General features: G+C 35.5%; 3 protein-coding genes across 4 annotated transcripts; 2 read left to right on the top strand and 1 right to left on the bottom strand.

Annotated features, from left to right (window-relative positions):
* Positions 1 to 307: 307 nt before the first annotated feature.
* ix (mediator complex subunit intersex) lies at positions 308 to 4,374 on the bottom strand. The gene is made up of 4 exons (XM_019050978.2): positions 4,042 to 4,374; positions 2,466 to 2,524; positions 1,782 to 1,866; positions 308 to 1,199 (listed from the first exon to the last, which is right to left on the bottom strand). The coding sequence occupies exons 1-4, from the start codon at positions 4,225 to 4,227 to the stop codon at positions 984 to 986; spliced, it is 546 nt and encodes a 181-aa protein (XP_018906523.1). The 5' UTR covers positions 4,228 to 4,374; the 3' UTR covers positions 308 to 983.
* A 760-nt stretch (positions 4,375 to 5,134) lies between these two features.
* Ctu1 (Cytosolic thiouridylase subunit 1) lies at positions 5,135 to 12,098 on the top strand. Its single transcript, XM_019050975.2, has 6 exons — positions 5,135 to 5,419; positions 6,136 to 6,367; positions 7,320 to 7,438; positions 8,224 to 8,412; positions 9,468 to 9,672; positions 10,743 to 12,098. Exons 1-6 carry the CDS (start codon positions 5,372 to 5,374, stop codon positions 10,934 to 10,936), a joined length of 987 nt encoding a protein of 328 aa, XP_018906520.2. The 5' UTR covers positions 5,135 to 5,371; the 3' UTR covers positions 10,937 to 12,098.
* A 1,434-nt stretch (positions 12,099 to 13,532) lies between these two features.
* asf1 (histone chaperone asf1) lies at positions 13,533 to 21,009 on the top strand. Of its 2 annotated transcripts, none has more exons than XM_019050976.2 (5): positions 13,533 to 13,758; positions 14,552 to 14,669; positions 15,801 to 15,916; positions 16,460 to 16,636; positions 17,858 to 21,009. In XM_019050976.2, the coding sequence occupies exons 2-5, from the start codon at positions 14,561 to 14,563 to the stop codon at positions 18,089 to 18,091; spliced, it is 636 nt and encodes a 211-aa protein (XP_018906521.2). In that variant the 5' UTR covers positions 13,533 to 13,758; positions 14,552 to 14,560; the 3' UTR covers positions 18,092 to 21,009. The 2 variants fall into 2 exon arrangements, with proteins under 2 accessions (XP_018906521.2, XP_018906522.2); XM_019050977.2 differs by lacking the exon at positions 13,533 to 13,758 and adding an exon at positions 14,448 to 14,468.
* Positions 21,010 to 21,189: the final 180 nt, after the last annotated feature.

The raw sequence follows: 21,189 nt of genomic DNA, 5'->3' as shown, positions 1-21,189 counted from the left end.
GATTTAATAATTGTTCCATTTAGACATTGAGGATGCTCTTGTTTCCCAGTTTTCACTTATAAATGAAACTTGTCAAATTACAGGCATCTGCAAATTCTCCACTTAGTATATCAGTAGCTGAGGATGAATTGAATTTTTTCAGAAGTACCTGCACTAAAAATTGCATCTCATACTATGCATGAATCTCAGATTTTCAGTACCAATATTAAACTTGGGGGATACTTAGACTTAACTTGTATTAGTGGGAACATATGAACACTTCATTGCTTATGTTCTTAGTCCAAATTATAAAAAATGCAACATCCAATTTAGAATAAATTAATTTATTTTCTTAAAAATTATAAACTTAAAAATAGTATCAAAAGGAAAACTTTGAACAAATTTTCTTCAAGGAATAAGTAAGTACCTGATATTTTTGGGAAAAGACAAATTATAAACATCCGAAGAACACTTTCTTAAGACATTATTAAAATTAACTGGATCATTTGGTAGACACCCTTTTTTTTACTTAAATCCATTTTGATGTAGTGAGTCTTCAAAGGGTTCATTGTATCAAAATATATTTACAGATATTAGTTCGCAAGCTATGGCTCAAAAACATAATATGGATGTTGGTGCTTCCTTCGTTATGGACATGACTTGCAAGCACCTACTAGACTCAGTGAATCTCATTTAATGAGCCTACAAAGACTCCTTGGCAAGTGCATTTTTATTGTGTATTTCCAGGGAGAAGTCGTGAGGGAAATACATATTTTTCAACTTGAACCAACAGTTAATTTTGAGTAGAAAATATTTGCAGCATATCCTGTCAGACCAATAATGCAAATCGACATTTTCAGTAACGCTATAAATATCATTGAGTTTTTAACTTTTTCTTAGTTTGATAATGAGATTGTCATATTAAAAATAGTGGTAGCTCCATTTGTATAGTCAATAGAGGCCCATTAGAGTTTGAAAAATAAGGGCATTTGGATTACTACGGCTCACTCAGTAGCATTAATATTTTGTGCAGCAGACGCAAGGATGTCATGAATGTCTTTTGTGAATGCAACCTGAGTTTTGACAGTATTCAAATACTGAGGATAGGTGAGAGTGTTGGCATCTTGATTTGGTAACGGCTCAGTCCTTGTGGAAGCAACCATCATGGGCAGATACCTATTGCTTGCATTCCCTTGATTCAAACATTCAATTGACGTTTTCTAAAACAAAAAGATGAGCATTGTGAAGTTAGGTTGATAAGTAGAAATAAAGAAAGGAAGAAATGAGTGAAACAGATGGCAGGGCCACTAATTTGACAGGATGTTACCTGAGAACATAAATTCGACAATATTTGCACTATCTGTGGCAATGTCAAGTTGAAACAATATTAATTCTATTCCAGAGTAAGCCCGAAAAAATAAATTAAATAATACAAGGAATGTTGCATTTCTAAACTGAAAATGATTCTATATGTTCGCATTTAAGTATGTATTGAAAAAAGGAAAAAAAGGGAAAAATATGCTATCATATAACATCACATATCTCCGCCTCTATGTTACTTTTTTAAAGGAGAAAAAATTGGCATCATTCCTTGAAGTTTTTGTAGAAATTTCCTCGCACAGAGAAGAAAATTCACGGCAGTTTTGAAGAATTGCCGTTGAGTAATTTTCCGTTTGAAAAATAAAGTATGACAGGAAGTCTGTGACGTCACAAACAGGTTTATCTGTTTACCGACTTAGAAAAGTGTAACAAATGAAGAGGAGTATATCTGGTGAATGAAAGTTAAAATATCAAGTGCTTACCAGATGGATTTCTGTCTGATCACAAAGAGAGTAGAAATCTTCTAATACTTTATCAAAGTGGCCAGCAGGTGGATCAATAGTTTTTCTGCAAATGTAAAGATTAAATTAGCAGTGTAAAAAGGAGGAATATGATCCAAATTTTTACTTGCTGAGTATGAATCAAAATTCCTGAATTTCACGGATGAAAACTGGTTGGTTTTTCTTCATTAATAGTAAATTTGAAAGGAATTTTCAACACCTCAAAAATGGAATTATGGTACCTTGGTTGTTATTATTATGGTTATTGCATTAAACAAACAACTGAGATTTCCGAGAGAAAATTATAAAGCAATGAAAAAATTATAGTATCCCACTTAGGCATGCTGTTATTACCATTTTTACTCTAGTTTGTACTATTTATTGTGTGTTATATAGTAATTTAACCTGTCCTCAACAAGAGACCGCACCAAGGCGATAAGTACAAGGAATCAAGTTTTAAATTTTTCTGTCAAAATAGGTATGAAATTTTTCTGTCAAAATTTGAAATTTTTCGGTCAAAATTTGAAACTTTTGCAAAGAGAAAATATGAAGCAAGTGGAATCATAGTTCTAATCAAGGAAACTATTTTCAACAATATTTACAACTTATGGTGTTTAGGTATATAAATGCGGTAAAAAGAGAAAAAACAAAAAGGAGAAAACTTACATTCCCATGTCCATCATTATGTTGTGCTGCAGAGTTGATGTGCTGTGTTTAATAACAGACTGAAAAAGAAACAATTGGATTCATAGATAATTTTGCAATGATGATATGGAAAAAACAAATAATATATATGTAGATATTCAGTAAAATGCTACATAATTCTTGACGAATATCTTTGATAGGTATTTTAAGAACAAGTTTCCAGGTAGCCACAGTTTACTCCTAAAAGAGTGAATTTCTCTGAGGTTGGGATGCAAACCCAGGTTACAAGCCCAGTTGCATGTATGCAGGCACTAAAACATGGGTTTGAATAATCTTTACTCAGTTCGACCTGGCCTTATTTTGCACTTACTATATGATTATGTCAACCCAGGTCAACCGGGATTAATATTGAGTAAGCAAGCGAAAACTTAATCTGATGACTGCTAATTGATGGATTTTGTTGATTTTGGAGGGATCAATTACTCATCTGGAATAGGAGCATGCTTATGTTTTATCGTGCGATAAGCAAGTTCTGACAGGTAAATTCATAGAATTGATATCAATGCTTCTTTTTTAGAACACGTAAAATACATGACAAACACTCATTTCCTTTGGGTTTCAGACCAAAACATAGAGTTTAATAGAGTCGCTATCTACTGAAGTACCATTGAAATCAATCTTTGAAAGGTGCATTCGTAGTCACTTCTTTGAAGAAAGTGTGATAAACAGCAATTTTAAACATGGTGCTTATGGAAGAATCGCCAGCTGCGAGTGATTTTTTGAGATTTATTCATTTATATAGATAATAATTTTTGCAAATTTTGGCAAATCATATTAACTAAAGTCGTGACGTCGTCGACGTCTTCCGGTTCCTCTGAAATAAATTTGACACATATATTTTCTGAGCTAACCCCAGAGCTGGGATTCCGCACATGCTGCATTGCCAGTCGCTGCACACTAATCTCAGAAGCACTGGGCAAAACAGCCTCAATGAGTAATTTTATCGGCAATTCAGTGTTCAGCAACTCTGTTGTTCTCTAGGGACCATAACAATACGACTAGGCACAGGCTTCGGAAACCCTTTGGCAGTTGCCAGGATGTTCCTGCAGTCTCCTTCAGGTTAAATGGCTGCCCATGAGACAGAGTTAAAGAATCTGAAAACGTAGACCACTTGAGAGCCAGAGTGTTCCATTCTCAGAATAGACTTGCCAGCAGCCTGATTGTTGAAATTTTTAGTTTGTCGGGGCGACATAGATGACATAGGTTAAAAGGCGAAGCGTGATTGGTCGGCTATGTCTTATCGCTGCTTTATCGTGCCTTTGTCAGGTGGAATGATCGACATACTGTCGGAAACTTAAGAGGTGCCGTTAGCTTGTCGAGAGGTCAACCCAACATAGGCACGACAAGGCAGCGAAAAGACATAGCCGACCAATCACGCTTTGCCTTTTAACCTATATCATCTATGTCGACCCGACAAACAAACAATTTCAACAATCAGGCTGCAGGCAAACTTCAATGGTGCAACTTCGGGTTAGCGTTTCATTAGCATCCAAAACCTCAGATAGATAACAAATTCTGCAACTTGAAAATTACTTACATTTATGGACTCCCTGAGCTGATTTACCAAAACTTTCACTTTAGAGATATTATCTAATTTCTCTTGAGCAGGAGGCTGCGATACGGAGGACTGCATCAACGATGGAGCTTGAGGAACTGGACCAGGACCCTGCGGCATACCAGGGGGCATTCCCGGCCCTGGTTGCTGCATTTGAGGAACATTCATTTTAATCGAGCAGCGTGCTCATATGAAACAGAGACAAATTTTACACTTACTTAACTAAAGTTCTTTGAGAAAATGGAAATTCTACTAGAAGAGCGGTGAACAGTGATTGATAATGAGTGTTTATGTTTACACGCTTATCCAGGGCTGCCAGAAACGGGACTTGAGAAAGTGCACAGAATTTGAGTCCAAAGTACAAAATAATCCGAAATTTTGGGGGAAAGTACAAAATAATCCGCGAGAAAGAAAGTACACAAATAGTACACATTTTTTTCAAATATACACAAAAGCACGCCAAAAGTACTTGGAAGTCTACAATTTGATCTCACGATTGAGTAGAATTAGGTAGAATCAACCATTGAATAACAGAGAGGGATTTCTGCGGGAATTTTAGCCTAATAAATTATTTGCGCCACTAATTCGGCGGGAAATTTTAAAAATTCTTTGAAAACTCGAGATTATTTCCTAATTTTGAAAAAAATTGTACACAGAGTACACAAAATTCGGCGAAAGTACACAATTAATCCGAATTCTGAAAAGTACAAACTAATCCAAAACGAAAATCGATAGTACACGTGTGTACCGAAAGTACACGTTCTGGCAGCCCTGAGTGAAAGCTTGCAGCCAACTAAACGGCAAGGAACAAAAATCTATAACTTTGAGAGAAAAAAATTGAAAACTCGAGATTATTTCCTAATTTTGAAAAAAATTGTACACAGAGTACACAAAATTTGGCGAAAGTACACAATTAATCCGAATTCTGAAAAGTACAAAATAATCCAAAACGAAAATCGATAGTACACGTGTGTACCGAAAGTACACGTTCTGGCAGCCCTGCGCTTATCATTTGATGGATGTTGCTGTCCAACGTTGTGTTCAACCAGTGTGAGAGTTTTGTGAGGTTATGTTGTGCCTTTTTTACCAAAATTTTCAATCATGCATGAAGTCTTCTTGATGATAAGAATGATTTTTGTTTTCCCAGTAAAATGTAATACTTTGTTCTTTATACCAGCGTGAAAATAATTCAGTGATTCGTTTCCTGTGTAAAAGTTTTTTTTGCAAGTCTTGTTTTACTGTTCCATAACAGGAATAATGATACTCTAACGAGCGCTCTTCGTACTTCGTATGATACATAACTTTGACAGCAATGCCCGTGCTGTGCAGTGCCAACTGTGGTTCTAATGCCGTTTTAAAGGTGAATAATGTGCAGTTAATGACATCATAGAAACTACTTTGGTTCAAATAGAGAAGTAAACCACAGGTAGATTTATACTGCGATGATTGATAGCCCTTGGATGGATGATCCCAGGATAGGATTCCCTAGAATCGTTCGTGAAGTATCTCGCTCCATCATGCATTTATCAATCTGCAAGATTGAGGGTGTTTAGAGCTGTATTTAGAGGGCTTAGCTCGGACACCATGTATCTCTTTTTGCTACATTGCAATTCCTCATTATGAGTAGGTAGAGCCAATTCGAGCCATTTGCGGCGCAGGTCCTGCAACAAAAGACCCGTTTGTAGCCCTTTCTGGGTGGTCCTGGATATTACTAAATTTTCTCTCAGAGGGCTGAACGAAGCAGCCCCTTTTTTGTCGTATAATGCTGACGGGAAGTATTGGGAAGAGTGGCCATTAAATACTGTTCTTGAAAGTAATATATCTTCCATCAACTTTCCTCAACAGCAAACTAATAGCATTCTTATTGTGAAGCATTAGTTCAAAATTGAGCTGATATTCTAAATCGAAAGATTAATTTTGACTACTTTTGTACCATTTAAATTTACGATTAGAATTCTGAACAAAGTTATGCAACTGTCAGAAGTTAAGATTAACTCTCTATTGGCTTCAGGTAGAAAGTATACTCTGTTATCAAGCACAACATAGAGAAAAATGTAATTTCTGTAATTGTTTCAGAGACCAAAAACAGGAGATGCTTTGTGTAAGGAGTGCTTTTTCTGGGCGTTTGAAACAGAAGTTCACAACACAATAATATCAAATAAGTTATTCCAGAGGAACAGTCTTGTCGCCATAGCAGCATCTGGTGGAAAGGATTCCACAGTTTTGGCATATGTACTGAAATTATTAAATGAAAAGTATGATTATGGATTGAGATTTGTCCTTTTATCAATAGATGAAGGAATCACAGGTGAGACAAAGAAAACATTTCATTCAATTATAAGATCTTGATCCATCTTTTCAATTTTTTGTGTGATAGATTTATGATTTAATGCTGTGAGAATGAAACCAATTCATCTTTTCTCCTTCCCTCCTCTTAAATGTAGACGCATTGGTACAGTAGCCGCTCGATAATTCGAAGTTAGAGGGACCCGGGATTTTCTTTGAAATGATGAGTTTTCGAATTGGCGAGATTTCGAATTATGGAGAGCGGTTACGAAAAAAATCGAAATGAAGAGAGTTTCAAATTAGCTCTATAATTCGAAGTGGTGGGACCAAACTCTCTATATGTCGAATCAGATAATTAGAGGATTTAACTGTAAATTCCTCAGTTCTCCGTCCGTCAGGCATTGACATATGCATGTACATCAAAACAACCACCTCAAGAATTCGAATTATAGAGCGCCCGGCATAGATATTTCGAATTGCAGAGCTTTTCATAAGCTGTTTCCTCACCAAAAAGTTTGAATTACCAAGGGGGTAAAAATGCACTGAATTTTTCGAATTGACGCGATTTCCCCAAGGGGATCGGCGTCACTGTCGAATTATATTATCGAGCTTTTCGAATTTTTGAGCTTCGAATTATGTTAATATGTTAAGTGGCTACTGTACTTCTTTTTTTATTGAGTTGCATATTTTTTTGCTGTCATGCTGATGAAGGAGTGAACTCAAGGTGTCAAAAGGAACCAACACTCAGAAAGTCTTCAGATTTACATGAGATTGGTCTTCCTCGAGGACCTTGCCGTTAGGGTGACCAAAAACTTGGAAAAATTTGGAGTATCAGGGAATGTATAATTGTTTGTACCTTCATAACTTTTCCATTTGCCCCCCCCCCCTCCCCCTGATGTATATTTTGGTCATCATCACTTTCTCTTTTGTTTTCCTTACTAATGCCATCTTTACTTAATTTTATGCTGTTTCAGGGTATAGAGATGACAGTCTTGAAACCGTCAAAAAAAATCAAGAAGATTATGAGATGCCGCTTAAAATCCTATCTTATGAAGAATTGTATGGTTGGACAATGGATCAAATCGTAGCACAAGTGAGTGCTGGTAAAGGACCATGCACCTAATACCAAGAAATTCTGCATTCTATTTTTGATATTATTTGATATGATTTTCCATGTTATCCTCCTGATGAGCGAGGATGAGCTATTAATATCAAACTTCCTATTTGCTGATTATGAGAAAAGTAGGGCTGGAAAGTCAATTTTTTGGCCCTCTTATATGCGCTTCCTAACAGAGATGTGGACTGTTGCTGTGTGCGTGGACACTGCACTGCAAATTGTTATCATTTGGAGGAATCTAATTATTTTTCGTTTGTGTTATTTTGCCAGCTTGCAAGAAAACAAAAACTCTCCTTGATCACTTATCAGGTGTTTCAACATCTTCACTAAATATTGGGTGTATATGTGTTAAAAACGCAACTTTTCAACTCTGCTTTTCTCAAGACTGGCCCACAGAAAGATCAATTTCAATAGTTAATCGTGCGCAAGAGGCAGTTAAGAATATCAGATCAAATAGTATCAAAATTTAGCCAGTGGCAGATTTTTTGTCATTTCGTGTTTGGTAATGTTACCATAAAATTTTATTATCTTTGATGCAATTTTATTGGAACAAATTTTGATCACTTTATCAACAAATAACAATATTTTTCCACCATAGCTCGCATTCACTTAAAAAAGACTTGTGATCCAATACGATGGTTAAGCCTGTTAAGGTTCGATTAATCAGAATTATTAGCACTATTGGCAAACACTGTTTGACCTTGTCTCAACTTCTACTGACTATACTGTACTCATGTTTCTACGATATCATTCTTTCACAGATCGGTCGTAAAAATAACTGTACATTCTGCGGAGTCTTTAGAAGGCAAGCATTAGACAGAGGCGCTGCCCTCCTGAGAGTTGACTGTCTGGTAACTGGTCACAATGCAGACGATATTGCTGAAACTGTTTTGATGAACATTCTTCGAGGTGACATTGCTCGACTTCAAAGATGCACTGCTATAACAACTGTAAGTTGAAGTACGTTTTTTCTATAATCATTATGCATACAGGTCCAAAGAATAGGTTTTGAAAATAGAGAGGCCGCGAAAAGGGGACTTGATAATGGCCAGGCTTGCTTGAGTCAGCACAAAAGAAAGATGTTTTTTTTTTTTTTTTTTAAAAAATCTATATAAATGAGTAAATACAGAGCAATTTAAAAGAAGTATTTGGGAAGAGTAGTGTTTGAAAGAAAAGGCTACGAATTTTCTGCATCTCTGTTGTGGTGCTCAAAACATTAGCCTCCTACATACTTTTAAACATGATAAGATGCTCATCTCTAAGTGAAGCTAAAGTTTGGCTCAACTGGTTTAAAAAGCATTCTGAAGGGGAGGAAGAGCTATTCAAAAGCCAACAGTTAAGTTGACGTAGGAAGTTGATGTCTAAAGCTAAGCTCAGCTAATCAATAAATGCAGTTCCTCCTGCCTGGCCACATCAACAGAGCCCTTCAAAAATGTTGTTTCAAACAGGCTTCATTTTTGGCATTTTAAAACGGGTTTGCATTGACTTGTAGGGTTTAAAAATTCCAAGAAGCATAGTTCACTCCGTATTTGCAGAAAATAATGCATGACAAAAAGGGGGGAAAAAAACCAGGTGTCACCGACCCATTCTCTGTTGTACTATGAGCTTTGTAGAGTTTATGCACTGAGTAGCTCTCTCCAGGAAATTTTTGGGAGCTGCTTTAATTTTGAAAGTAATCTTGCCTTCGTTGACAGGAAGGTGGAAGAGCGTTGAGGCAGGATATTGAAACATAGTGGAAGCAAAGTGTGGGCTGTTAAGAGCAAAATATATTTTTTTTTTTTAATTTGCCGTGCAACCACCAGCGATCAAAAGGAATAAATTCTCAGTTCGCCAGCTCCTTTATTTATTTCTTGGTGGTTTTCTTCTCACAAATATAGAAGAATGCATAATATTAGTGCATATTTTTTTCTTTTTGTTTTGGGCAAGCTTTTAAAATTTTTTGCTCATAATTTGTTTTTAATAGATACGAGAAGTAATATTTTTTTGGTATGTTTTAATTTTTCAGACAAGTGAAGGCACTATTCCAAGATGTAAGCCGCTTAAATACACTTATGAAAGGGAAATTGTTATGTATGCATACTTCAAAAAATTAGTCTACTTTTCCACAGAATGCACTTTTGCTCCAAATGCTTACAGAGGCTATGCACGAGTATTTTTGAAAGATCTTGAAAGGATGAGGCCTACTGCTATAATAGATATACTCCATTCTGGTAAGTTTTTCTTTCCAATATTACAGGGGCGCAAAAATCTCTAAAGTCCTCAGCTTTTTCCGCTTCCTCCTCTGACTAGGGGAGGCATAAGCCCTGTTTGTACAGCCATCATAGTATCAGGCGTTTCTGAAGTGATTTGACAAAAATAAATATTACGTGTATTCTTATATGCATTTCTCCTCACTATTATTATGGATTTTAACCCTTCCAAATGACGAAAACGAATTTTCATCTAATCTCTCAACTCATTGTTTCATCTCTTTTCATTTTCTTGTCTCACCATTGCATGTTTTAAATAGGACTGTGAAACAACTGGCAGAGGTCAGAGGAAATAGGTCTCCCAACTGTGACTGTCCCTTCGGTCTGTTTTTAAAAAACAAGCTCTTTCATCGAGGTCGAGAGTGCATCGGACACAACTTCGGCATTAATTTCTCTCGAGTAAAATCAAAAGAGGACTTTCGTTCTACAGAACCCTCATATGATTATTTTTTGTGAGGGCTCAAGCAGCAAAACTTTAAATTTTGAGAGAGATGGGGAAAAGTGTGCCATTCAGTGTGCGCTCAGTCTTTTGAGCCTCAAAAAATATGATTCAGAAGAATAGCTATTGAAATTGGGCTCAAAACTCAGAAGATTGAACATATGTGGAATGGCATACTTTTAGCCATTTTTTTCGAGGCTTAGATTTTGGCTCATATGTTAAACGTTAAAAAAAGACGACTAATAAGTTGTTTCTCTCAAGATTTGACTGTTTCCAACTTTCTGGCCTTGTAGCAATTATTTTGGGTTTGCCTTAAAATTGGGGAAGGAATTTTTTTTTTTATTTAAAGTTTTTTTTTCTATTACAAATTGAAAAAACCGTGAAGAATGTTGCTTCTTGATTCCACTGAGATAACCGTTGTTTCCTTCATTTTTAATGGTTCTTAAGAAATGTATTTTTATCGTCTTATTTTAAAAAATCAATGTACTTAAAAAAAAGGTCTGAGACCGAAGGCTACCTTATCCATGACCAACTCAGGAAGGTCTAAAATATTGATTGCTATTGCCTAATTGAGAAACATTTATGTTTTCAGGTGAACAATTGTCCGTCAAAGATAGCGTTAAAATGCCTGAAAGAGGTAAATGCACCCGGTGTGGTTTTGTATCTAGTCAAGAAATTTGTAAGGCATGCTCTCTTCTGGAAGGCTTAAATCGAGGCCTGCCGAAACTTGGGATTGGAAAAAAAAGTCATGCTGATCGGATACGAAAAGCCCTTGCTGAGTTCTGAAACTATTTTTTAGCACCTTCTCCAGAGATATTGATGAAATCCCTTTATCAACAAGCTGTGAAAAAATTGTGATTACACTTAGAAAGCTGAAAAGTGCTCTGTAGACTTTTAGCAACTTAGAAAATTGTTAAAAGGCTCCTCCTCTCCAAGAACTTGAAACAACATGTTTCTGCTGGATCAGTGATCACCATGTTCAGTTCTCTCAATTGTAGCTTTTCAATGAAGGCGTCATTTGAGCAAACTGCGCTTTCTTTATGACTCAAAATGAATGTTTATTCACTTGCGGACTATCTGCACTGTAATGGATCACTAGACAAGGTACACATTTAAGCATCTCTTCTCTTTAAAATTTTACCTAGAAAGCGATTCATGCAACGATAATAATTGAAATTAACTCGTAGTCAAGATATCAATGGTTTTATTAATAAGCAGTAGTTTCAAAAAATTTGAAGTTCCTGTCTACAAGAAAAACCAGGGTCTACGAAAATCTAATTGCACACTTTAATAGTCCCGGCAGACTTCTTAATCAAGCCAAGTTTCTTCCCTGCTCTGTGTTCTTCAAAATGTGAACAACAAACTCCGGCCAAGCTGAAGCACCAATATTAAGCATGCCATATTTTCTTACCACTTAAACTGTTACAGCAATATTTAGTGTGCGATTTAATTCAAGTAGATTTTGGTTATTTCAGGAATCGGAAGTTTGAATTTATGCAACGAAAGAGTCAGTGGTTACTTTCAACAATTTTCGTTGCGTTACTTATGTTCTTTGTAAAATATTGATGAGAAAACATAGTTCAAAATGCTTAAATTCAAACCTAGTCTAGTAGTTCAATGTAGCTTTTCAACAAAGGTTTAAATCCAAGCAAACTGTGCTTCTTTATGACCTACAATGTATATCTAATCATTTGCGGACCAACTGTATGTAATTTTAGCACCTCCATCTTGTGACCTGTGTTGGATTAGTGGTGGTATCTCGTGAAAGATATTTGATGATCTTTACCACTAATATAAATTTGGAATCTTGAGTTTAATTTTTAATGAGTGGTAAAGTCAATCAAATTACAAATTTGAAATAGTCTGTGTATTTTAAAAGTAACACACAATTTTACCAACTTTTTTTTTTACATTAAAGAAGTAATATATATTTTTTTATTTGTTTCAATACTCGCAGTTCTTCATTCTCAAGAATTTTGTCTCCTCCGAAAGAATAACTGTCTCTTTTTCCTTCATCACCCATTTGAGTCCACATCTGTGGCCAAGAGCCAGGATGTTGTAAAAATATGTTTCCTCATACAAATGAAGCAAACGACCAATGTGTTCACTCTTACAACATAGTTATGAGCCTCTGTAAATTTTGAGAAACTCAATAACTTTATTTATCAGAAGTCCCAAGACTTCTCTGAAGCATTTTTGCATTCGCATTTGTTGTTCAGACAACAGTAATACTAATTTCTCTGTCTTTTAATTAAAGCTGCTATTTGAAGGGTATGCAGGTGAAGGTGCAGGGACGACATTTTTTTAAGGCCTCTGCAATTTTCTGCAGCATATTAGGTTTTCAACAACAAAAGAAAAAAAAATCAGGCATGTCCACTGTTTGATCGCAAATGTTGTTGAGAAAAATATTCACCTCTGTGAAGATGGTCAGTTAGTATTACATTTTTGAAAAAATTGAATTATGAGAAAATTCAAGTATCTATTACCACTCTGGGGTATACTTTGTGAAAAAATAAAAGAATAGGAATTTTTTTCCGTCTTGGTATTCAAGTTGAAAGTTCATTGGTGTCCTAAGTTTATGAAAATTTTCGACTGCAAACAGATTTTCTTGAGATTACAAAAATTTCATCTTACTTTTACATTTATGATATGATTCAGTTAATTCTGAAAACCTTAATTATTCACGGAGACTTTTCAGCATTTTCGATCAGGTACGCATAGTTGAAGTATTTTATCTCAATGCGAAACAACATATTTCAATTGCGATGTCTCAAAATTTCTGCTCCTATTTTATTTTTGAGCAGAAGCAAGCTAACTGTACTTATAATAATATTTGCAGAGAAATCTGCCAACAGAAAAGATAAATCAGAGAAGTTTTCAAGAATTACTTTGTCAGTTTTTTAAAGAAAAAATGAAATATGGTAGACAGTCTGCAATGTCGTGAATAGAGATATGTTGTTGCACACTTTTTTCCGACTATTATCGATTTTATTTTAATTATGATAAAATTGCCAGACTCTTGATGCATGTAGGTGTTTTTACTGGTTTTATTAATTATGCAGTTCTAGGCATATATGTGTTGGTTTTCCATTAAAATAACAGGCAATCTCTGATAATTGGAAATAAAGAGTGAAGATTTATGAAACTGACTCATAGTAAAAAGAGTCAACGACTGAGTCAACAGAAGTTCTGTCATAAAGTCAACGGAATCAATTTATGACAGGAATCGCTTGTCATCGATTTACTCCGTTTGGAAAATGATGAGTAGTTTAGCTCAACGATGGCTCAATCGATTGACTGTGGAAACGCATTTTGCTTTCAACAACTGTTCATCAGCTGATAGGGAAAACAAAAGGAATTTGGAGGGAAATGTACCTCTCTGCCGCCGTTTTGATCATCGCATCGAACAAGCTAACCTATACAGTTTTTATCTTCGCCACATTGCGACCAAGTCATTAAAATATCGCGAAAAAAATTTAGTGCCACCCTCAATCTCAGCTCAGTTTGTTAATCAATCTTTTTTAAAATTCATACATTACCACAAGTTTCACCTGTTGGCTTGTCTATCTAGCTTCCTCCTCTTCCAAGTGCAAACATTCTTGTTCGAGGTAAGTTCTCTTCCCAATATTTGAGATGAATCTTTGAGGTGACTTTGCATTAAACCACATATTAATGTATATACTCTCTTACCAGCCAGTCGGCTAGATCCTCAAGTAATTAAAATCTTCTTCTCATCTTAAGCTGAACTGTACAAAGCATTGAGTTTCTCTAAAACTTCCCGTCTGAAAGATGGCACGGTCAATCTTTTGTCTCACTATCTATGCCAACCTCCAGGAATTTTACTCATTCGCTGCAAGTATAGAAAGTGTACCCATCAATCTCCAAAGTAAAAGCTTGAAAACTGCGTATTCCTCTAATCTCAATCTTAGGGGTAGAAGTGCTGGAGCTGCACATGGAAGAAAACAGGTTATCTCTCTTTATCGTCCGCACAGATAAGCTGATGGATGAGCCAACAGTGGCTTGTCATAGGAAAATGGGGCATTTTTTGTTGGATGTCTGAGAGAGGAAGTGGCCTGTTGAAAGTCATTCATTCTAGATAAGATGGGTGCGATATGACATTATGACCGTATGTAACTGGTACTGAATCTCATTGTCGAGCAGTTATTCTTTTTACGAAGAATTTAAAAGTTAGATGCCTCCTTAAAAGACTTTAATTTACAGATTTCTGGCTTCTGCTGGCTATAAGATAAGTTGTATCACTTTCACTTTGCAATCTGATCGTTGAATATCTTTGGTTGAATGTAAAGCAATTTCAAATGTAAGTACTGTCTGCTTATTCAGATACTATTATTGAAATATCTGAGTGTTATTTTCTATTATTGACTCTTCTTGTTTCTTCAGGTTGCAAAAATGGCCAAAGTTCAGCTTGGAAATGTAGTAGTCCTAGACAATCCATCACCCTTTTTAAACCCTTTCCAATTCGAGCTAACATTTGAATGTATCGAGGAATTAAAAGAAGGTGAGTATTGAAAAGACTTTATTACTTGATCACTCTTTCCTGTTTTGAAATTATTATTTGTTTACGAAAAAGTGCAATGTGTTACAACAGCACCTGTTACTGATGGTGATTTATCGTCGATTCTGGCGTAGTCAAACTGGTGTGCGATGTATAGCATTAACCAAGCAAAAAATTCCGGAGATTTTAACTTTTTAGCGTTAAAAAAGGCAATAGCTTCTTTGTATGAGCCTAAAAAATCATTCTGAACCAAAGAATTGGCAAAATTAGAGAAATGAAAGCGGGAATATTTCTTGGAAAATAATCTCTTTTCGTCACAGTAATCGATCTGTGTATTGAATGCAAGGTTTTTTCCTGTACAGAATCCTGCCTTTATTTTTCTGAATTTTGCAATTTTTTGGCTGAAAATTATTTTTTAAGCTCATGCAAAGGGACTGTCATTCTTTTTCTGGCTTTAACTTCAAAATCTGCCCAGATTCATGACTGAGTCATTGCGATATAGCGCACGCTGGTTCGACCTTGCCAGAATCCATTACGTATCACCTTAAATCAAGGTATTATTGATAACAGGGGTAGATGTGTCCAGTAATCAAATGAAGTTCTGGACCTTTAGTCTTTCATACAGCGGTACTTATCTGCAACAAAATTTTGAACAAAAATTAAAAACGTCCGTTGTCTATCACAGGTTTCATAATTGCGGTGGTTTCTTTTGCCCCACGGCACTGATTAATAAGATTGATCTCTATAGTAACCGTTTAATTATACTTGGGGGATTTTTTACAACATTATTTCATATTCCTAACTTGTTAACTACTTTTGTCTGTATTCTGTAAGATTACTGTGAATACTGTGATATTGTCCACTCAAATTCTGAAACACTGTATTGGACATCAGATGTTTTTGCATGAGCCGATTTAATTATGAAAGGTGCTTGTTAGTAATTCATCATTTAACATTATTTGTGTGGGTAGAATCTTAAAACTTGTAAAAAATTAAACCATTGCACCATTGTAGTGCTGTTTTCTATTTTTTTTTAAAAAAAAATAGCTACCTCTTACTTTAAGGACTTATTTGATGCTCTGTTAATTAAAAAGTAGATCCTCAATCATTATCAGATTTCTTTCTTACTTTTAGATCTTGAATGGAAGATGATCTATGTTGGATCTGCAGAAAGTGAAGAACATGATCAAGTATTAGACACAATCTATGTTGGACCTATTCCCGAAGGGAGGCATATGTTTGTATTTCAGGTAAACATTTCTATGATTGCCAATATTTCTTCTCTTTGATTACCATATATCATCATAATGAATCTGCAAGCGCGGTCCACAAATACTATGCCTGAAATTTCCCCTCCCGTTCTGCACGGGTCCAGTGCAGCAGCTTTTTTTCCGTTCAGAAGGTCGACCATCATTGCTCTGATTCTTGAGTTTGTTTTTATCCTTGTTCATTTTGTTTTGGTGTCTTTTCAAATTATTTTGCTAAAAACTCGAACTTGTTATGTTGTAATCATAAGTTTTCATGTGCTCAATAAAATGGATTTAATAAGAATCTTGCTACATTGCAAAGGGAAGTAGATGATTTCAGAGTTTAGATACCGTATGCTCTGTAATAAGATACTTTTTGAAATTTCATACAACTTCTTAAATTCAAAGCTAAAAGTACACTGTCCACAATCTTTAATATAACATTTTATTTCCATTGATGTATCTTGTCTTTTTTTTCTCATTTTACAATTGAAATAGAACAAATGAAGGGTTTGCATAATTTAGTGATTGGTGTTTTGCTTTTAGGCTGATCCTCCTGACGTTAACAAGATTCCGATAGCTGATGCTTTAGGAGTTACAGTTGTATTACTAACATGTTCCTACCGAGGTCAAGAATTTGTCAGGGTTGGATATTTTATTAACAACGAATACAATGATCCAGAGCTTCGAGAAAATCCACCAACCGTGCCTGAATTTGATAAGGTTAGTATTTTTTGTGTCAATAATACATATTTGTTTTGTCATCAGATCTACTAATTTCCGGAAGTAAATAAAAACCATTTTGGTAGGTAGGTGAAACTTCTCTGAAGCAATCAGTTCTTCAAACTGGGAGGGTAGATAGATGGATAGATTCTGCATTTATAAAGATCCGCTTTGGTTAACCTTGTGCTCCAGATTGCCATTTGCGTGCGGAAGCGTCGGCTATGTTGGACATTGCTATTGCAAAAGGGTTGCATGGATTGACTCCTCTAACGAAATGTTCACCTGTACCAGAGTATCGTTCTTGAAGGGGGAAGCTCAAAAAAAGGCAAATTTCTTACGCAGATTGTGAAGTTATGAGTGCATGTCAAACTTTACCAATGTGCTCATTGTGATTTTTGAGACATTCATTGATGAAAACAACTCTTATTTTTGCTCTTGCAAAAGTTTGCAACTAGCCCATTGAAAGTTCTTACGTACTATTTTTACTTAGCCCCTGTTGATGCAGATGAGCAAAAATGTTCATAGGTAGGGAGGTTCCTGTGGGTAGCCTTCTCCCCCAAGAAAGTTTTGTCTGCATGCGGGCGTTCATTATTATCAGACTTTCATGAGTGGTATATGCCCTCCCTTCCTCCCGTCCCAAGAAAGCTCCCTCGCTGCAATTTTTCCAATGAATTCCGATCATTCACTGCAATCCTGCGTTTTCGCCTCACTGCATGTATCTGATTTGCACTACAACCTAACTTCCTATTTTATGGCAAAATGTCCGATATCCCTGTAAAATGTGCAATTTTTACCACTTTTTAAAGAGTTTAGCAGAAAAAGTTGTAGAAGCGAAGAAATTCAGGAGGATGCGCTGAACTGAGGATTGGCCCAACAAGGCGGAAACGCGTCTGCAGTTGCCCTCCTGAATGGTTGTTACTAGTGTTGCACCAAACAGCGTATCTCTATGAGGGAAAATTGTGCTTGTGTGTGAGCTTTTTCCCTCTGTATTGAGATATCAGCTTTAAGCTGAATTTCTAACGCACGTTGGCTAAAAAACTCCAACATCCCGTCTTACGACCCGTGCATCCACCACAATCAGATTGTAGGGGGAGAAAGAAGTTATTACTTTTGGATATTGCTTTGAGACCTCAGATTTGTCTCCTGTTTGCTGCAATCCTAAGATCGCAAGATTTAGCATTTTCTGCACTCCCCATTTCAACTAATTTAATTATTTTTCAGGTCGTACGCAACATTCTAGGATCAGAACCTCGAGTAACAAGGTTCAAAATCAACTGGGATGATTCAGAGTCCCAAGAAGGAAACCAAGTTGAGACATCTTCAAATATGGAATCAAACATGGAAACAAATATGGAAACGAATATGGAGACAAATGCCCTAGAATCAATGCCCGTTACAAGCAATAGTTTTTGTGAAAGTAACTCGGGAAGTCTAAACAGTGTTTCAGTCCAGTAGTCAGATCATTCAATGCCCTGTTTCTTTGATTGTAACAAAATCCAACGAGAGACTCAAATTACCATTGATGTACCAAGATTATTTTTGTATTCCCCTATACTCCCTTTTTTCTGCCATAGCAGCGTTCGCTTTGATGAGCGTAGTACAGTGCATCTACAGAATACTTTTGAGATTTGATGAGAGAAGAGAAATGCAGGTCATAACAAAATGTGTCAATCTGAAAATCTCTTTCCAAATATTTTTTTATTTCCCTAGTTTATGTCCCAAATTTTTAACTAACTCATGTACCTAAACTTTAAAGATTTGATAGAAATAATTTGAAAAAAGAAAATTTTGCTAAAATTTAATCTGGAGTGAAGAAGAGGCTGTTATATCTTTCATAAAACTAAAAATTTCACACGCTGTTCTGAAAAGTTTTTTTTTTTTATTATTTTTTTTTTAACCAATAATTTTGTATTTCATGTTTTGTTGTTTATAGTGTATATTATTTCTAATTTAATTTATTTTGTATATTTTTGTGAAGAAGCGGATCACCTGTAAAATGTGTGGAGATCGATTCTGTAAGAGACTTCAAGTGCACTAATGGCACTTCAGCTGAAATCTACCCTCTAAAAATTACTGATAAAAAATTACGGTGATAGGATCAGTTGTGTTTATGAAATATCAGAGAATCGTATTTAGATAATTGTTGCTCTTAGATTAACAAAAAGTAATAAGAACTGTCAAATGCCAGATCAGAAATGGCCAATTTTAACAAAGCTATTGCTCTTTATAAAGCTTGGTGATTGTTATTGATCTGCTACTCTTTTTGGTCTACTAGCTGAAATGATGAAACATGATTCTATGACTTACTCGACTGACGTTAGGCTTATGCAATTTTTTTTCTTTCTTTTCTTGTAACCTTTACATCCTTTAATTTTAGTATCTTGCAACTGTTTATATCCATGGCCTTATAAATGATCATTATCAAAAGTATATGTAGAAGCTGAAGTTTAAAAATAGTGCCCTTTCTAACATGTTTGGAATTTTTTAATTTGTTACTATGCCTCTGACTTTCGTACCTCATGTCAAAGCAATATTTCCGCATTAGTTTTTCAAAGAGTCAACAGAATAAATAAACAATAATGGTGTTAATAACTATTCAATAACACAAGGGCAGTGGAACCAGCGATGACTCCTGCCATCTTCCCAAGTTGATTCCTCTTTTCAGCAGCTGATGCGTCTATTTCCAAAGAGTTTGCTTATTTTGAGATAGGGAAGGTTTTTTTTCTGCAGCAATCTTTTTTTCCCTTTTTTGCCATTGGTAATGTGTATGTATAAAAAAATGATCTCTTTGATAACACCCAGACAGCAAAATATTACCCTACACACTCTATCAACGAAACCTGAACTATTCTTTTTAGATTTTTATCAAATACATGTATGTACAATTAATTCTTAAGTATATTCATCTTGTGAACCTACCTTTTATGTCAACATATTTTGAATTTGTTATACCAGTGACAAAGAATTCAGTTCCAAATGCAATTTTAATACTGTACTTCATAATACAATTAATTCAAATTTTTAGTGGTTGGTATTCTCTATTTATTCAGCATTCCTTTATCCAATTCAAGTCATAACTTTTTTTCTTTCCTCATATTTTTAACATGATCCTTCATTACAAAAATAAATTAAGAACAGTTTATGCATTGGTTGTTCTCAAGACCAATCCACACAGGTCAGTCATTCCCGTGGACGAGTTTTGGTACTCTACTGCGCAGTGACGTACTATTGAGTGCTTGCAATGTATTTCTTATGGGAGCACCCATTATGATGTACTATTGAGTGCAGCCGAGTTAGGGCCGGGCGGGGAAGTGGCTTTCAAAAAGATGTGCAATGACTGACCTGTGTGGATTGGTCTTGGTTGTTCAGGACTTCATTGGTAGTACTTGCTTCTTTCCTGCATTGATCAGTAAGATTCCTTGTTTGTGGCTGTTGTTTGCAGAAGCTTGAAATTAACTTGCTGCCGTAAGTCTATAACCTCAGAAAAGTAACTTCGCTAATTTGTGCATTTTGAGCGTGCTGTTTTAAAGCAAAATGAAAAATTCTGTAAGATTCAGGCTTGGAGGACCATCTCACCTCACACAATTAAATCATCTCTGATAGAGAAAATTAAATGTAGTTTGGATGCACCGTGTGAAAAACACAATTTTTGTCAGTTTCTGCCAACCAGATCCATTCATGCAATCCTTTGCAACAAAATCCAAGCCAAAAGAATGAATGATGAGAAATGTTTAATGAACAGTCTCCACTCAGAGCTCTCCTTGTGAAAATAACTGGAGCACACCGACTACAGGGGTGCACTTTCTGTCATATTCAGAAATTTCAGCTCTATTGGGGTTAGCATCCAATCTAGGAATGATAACTTACTGAAGTTAGGAAGTATGCAATGTTCTTTGCATCTTAGATCCTCTGTAATAATTGAATAATTATCACGACTGGTACTACACTGAAAAGTCATCCTAGAGAAATAACCATACTTCAGCTTATGATGATTACTTTTTTTATCCACACAATATATGATATGTTTAGCATAAATTTCAAGTTGAATTTTTTTTTATCCATCCTCGAAACAATTTAATGAGGTTCCAAATCTATCATGAAGAAAGTTAAGCTTTTTCCCGCGTTTTAATTTGAATTCAGCTCTATAGAATCGATAACAGCTGATTGGTCACCTTTTTTGAGGTTAGTTGGTTTGATTATTATTTACATATGGTGATAAGAAGTATGTAGCTTTATTATAACATGTAGAATAAGGATAAGATTTCTGCCATACAGCAGCAGCTTTTTAATGAATATGTATATCCGTTTCTAATTGGCTGTAGGAATCATTTAAGTGTTCTTAAACATTTTTCCATCTCCTTCCTAAAGGACTTGTAAGTACTCACACACCTGCATCTGCTACGCTTGGTAAACATTTTTACTTCATTGTTCCTTCGTCTTTACTGCTTATAAAAGTTGTCCTCAAATTTTGACGTTCTTCTTGACTCCTCAGTTCAAACGTCAGTTACCAATAGTAAAATCTTTCAACTCGCTGCTGTTCATGGTAGATAGTA

This window comes from Bemisia tabaci, chromosome 5 (genome assembly GCF_918797505.1).
Source record: "Bemisia tabaci chromosome 5, PGI_BMITA_v3".
NCBI classification, from domain to species: Eukaryota; Metazoa; Arthropoda; class Insecta; order Hemiptera; family Aleyrodidae; genus Bemisia; species Bemisia tabaci.
This window is presented reverse-complemented; position numbering and strand designations above follow the sequence as displayed.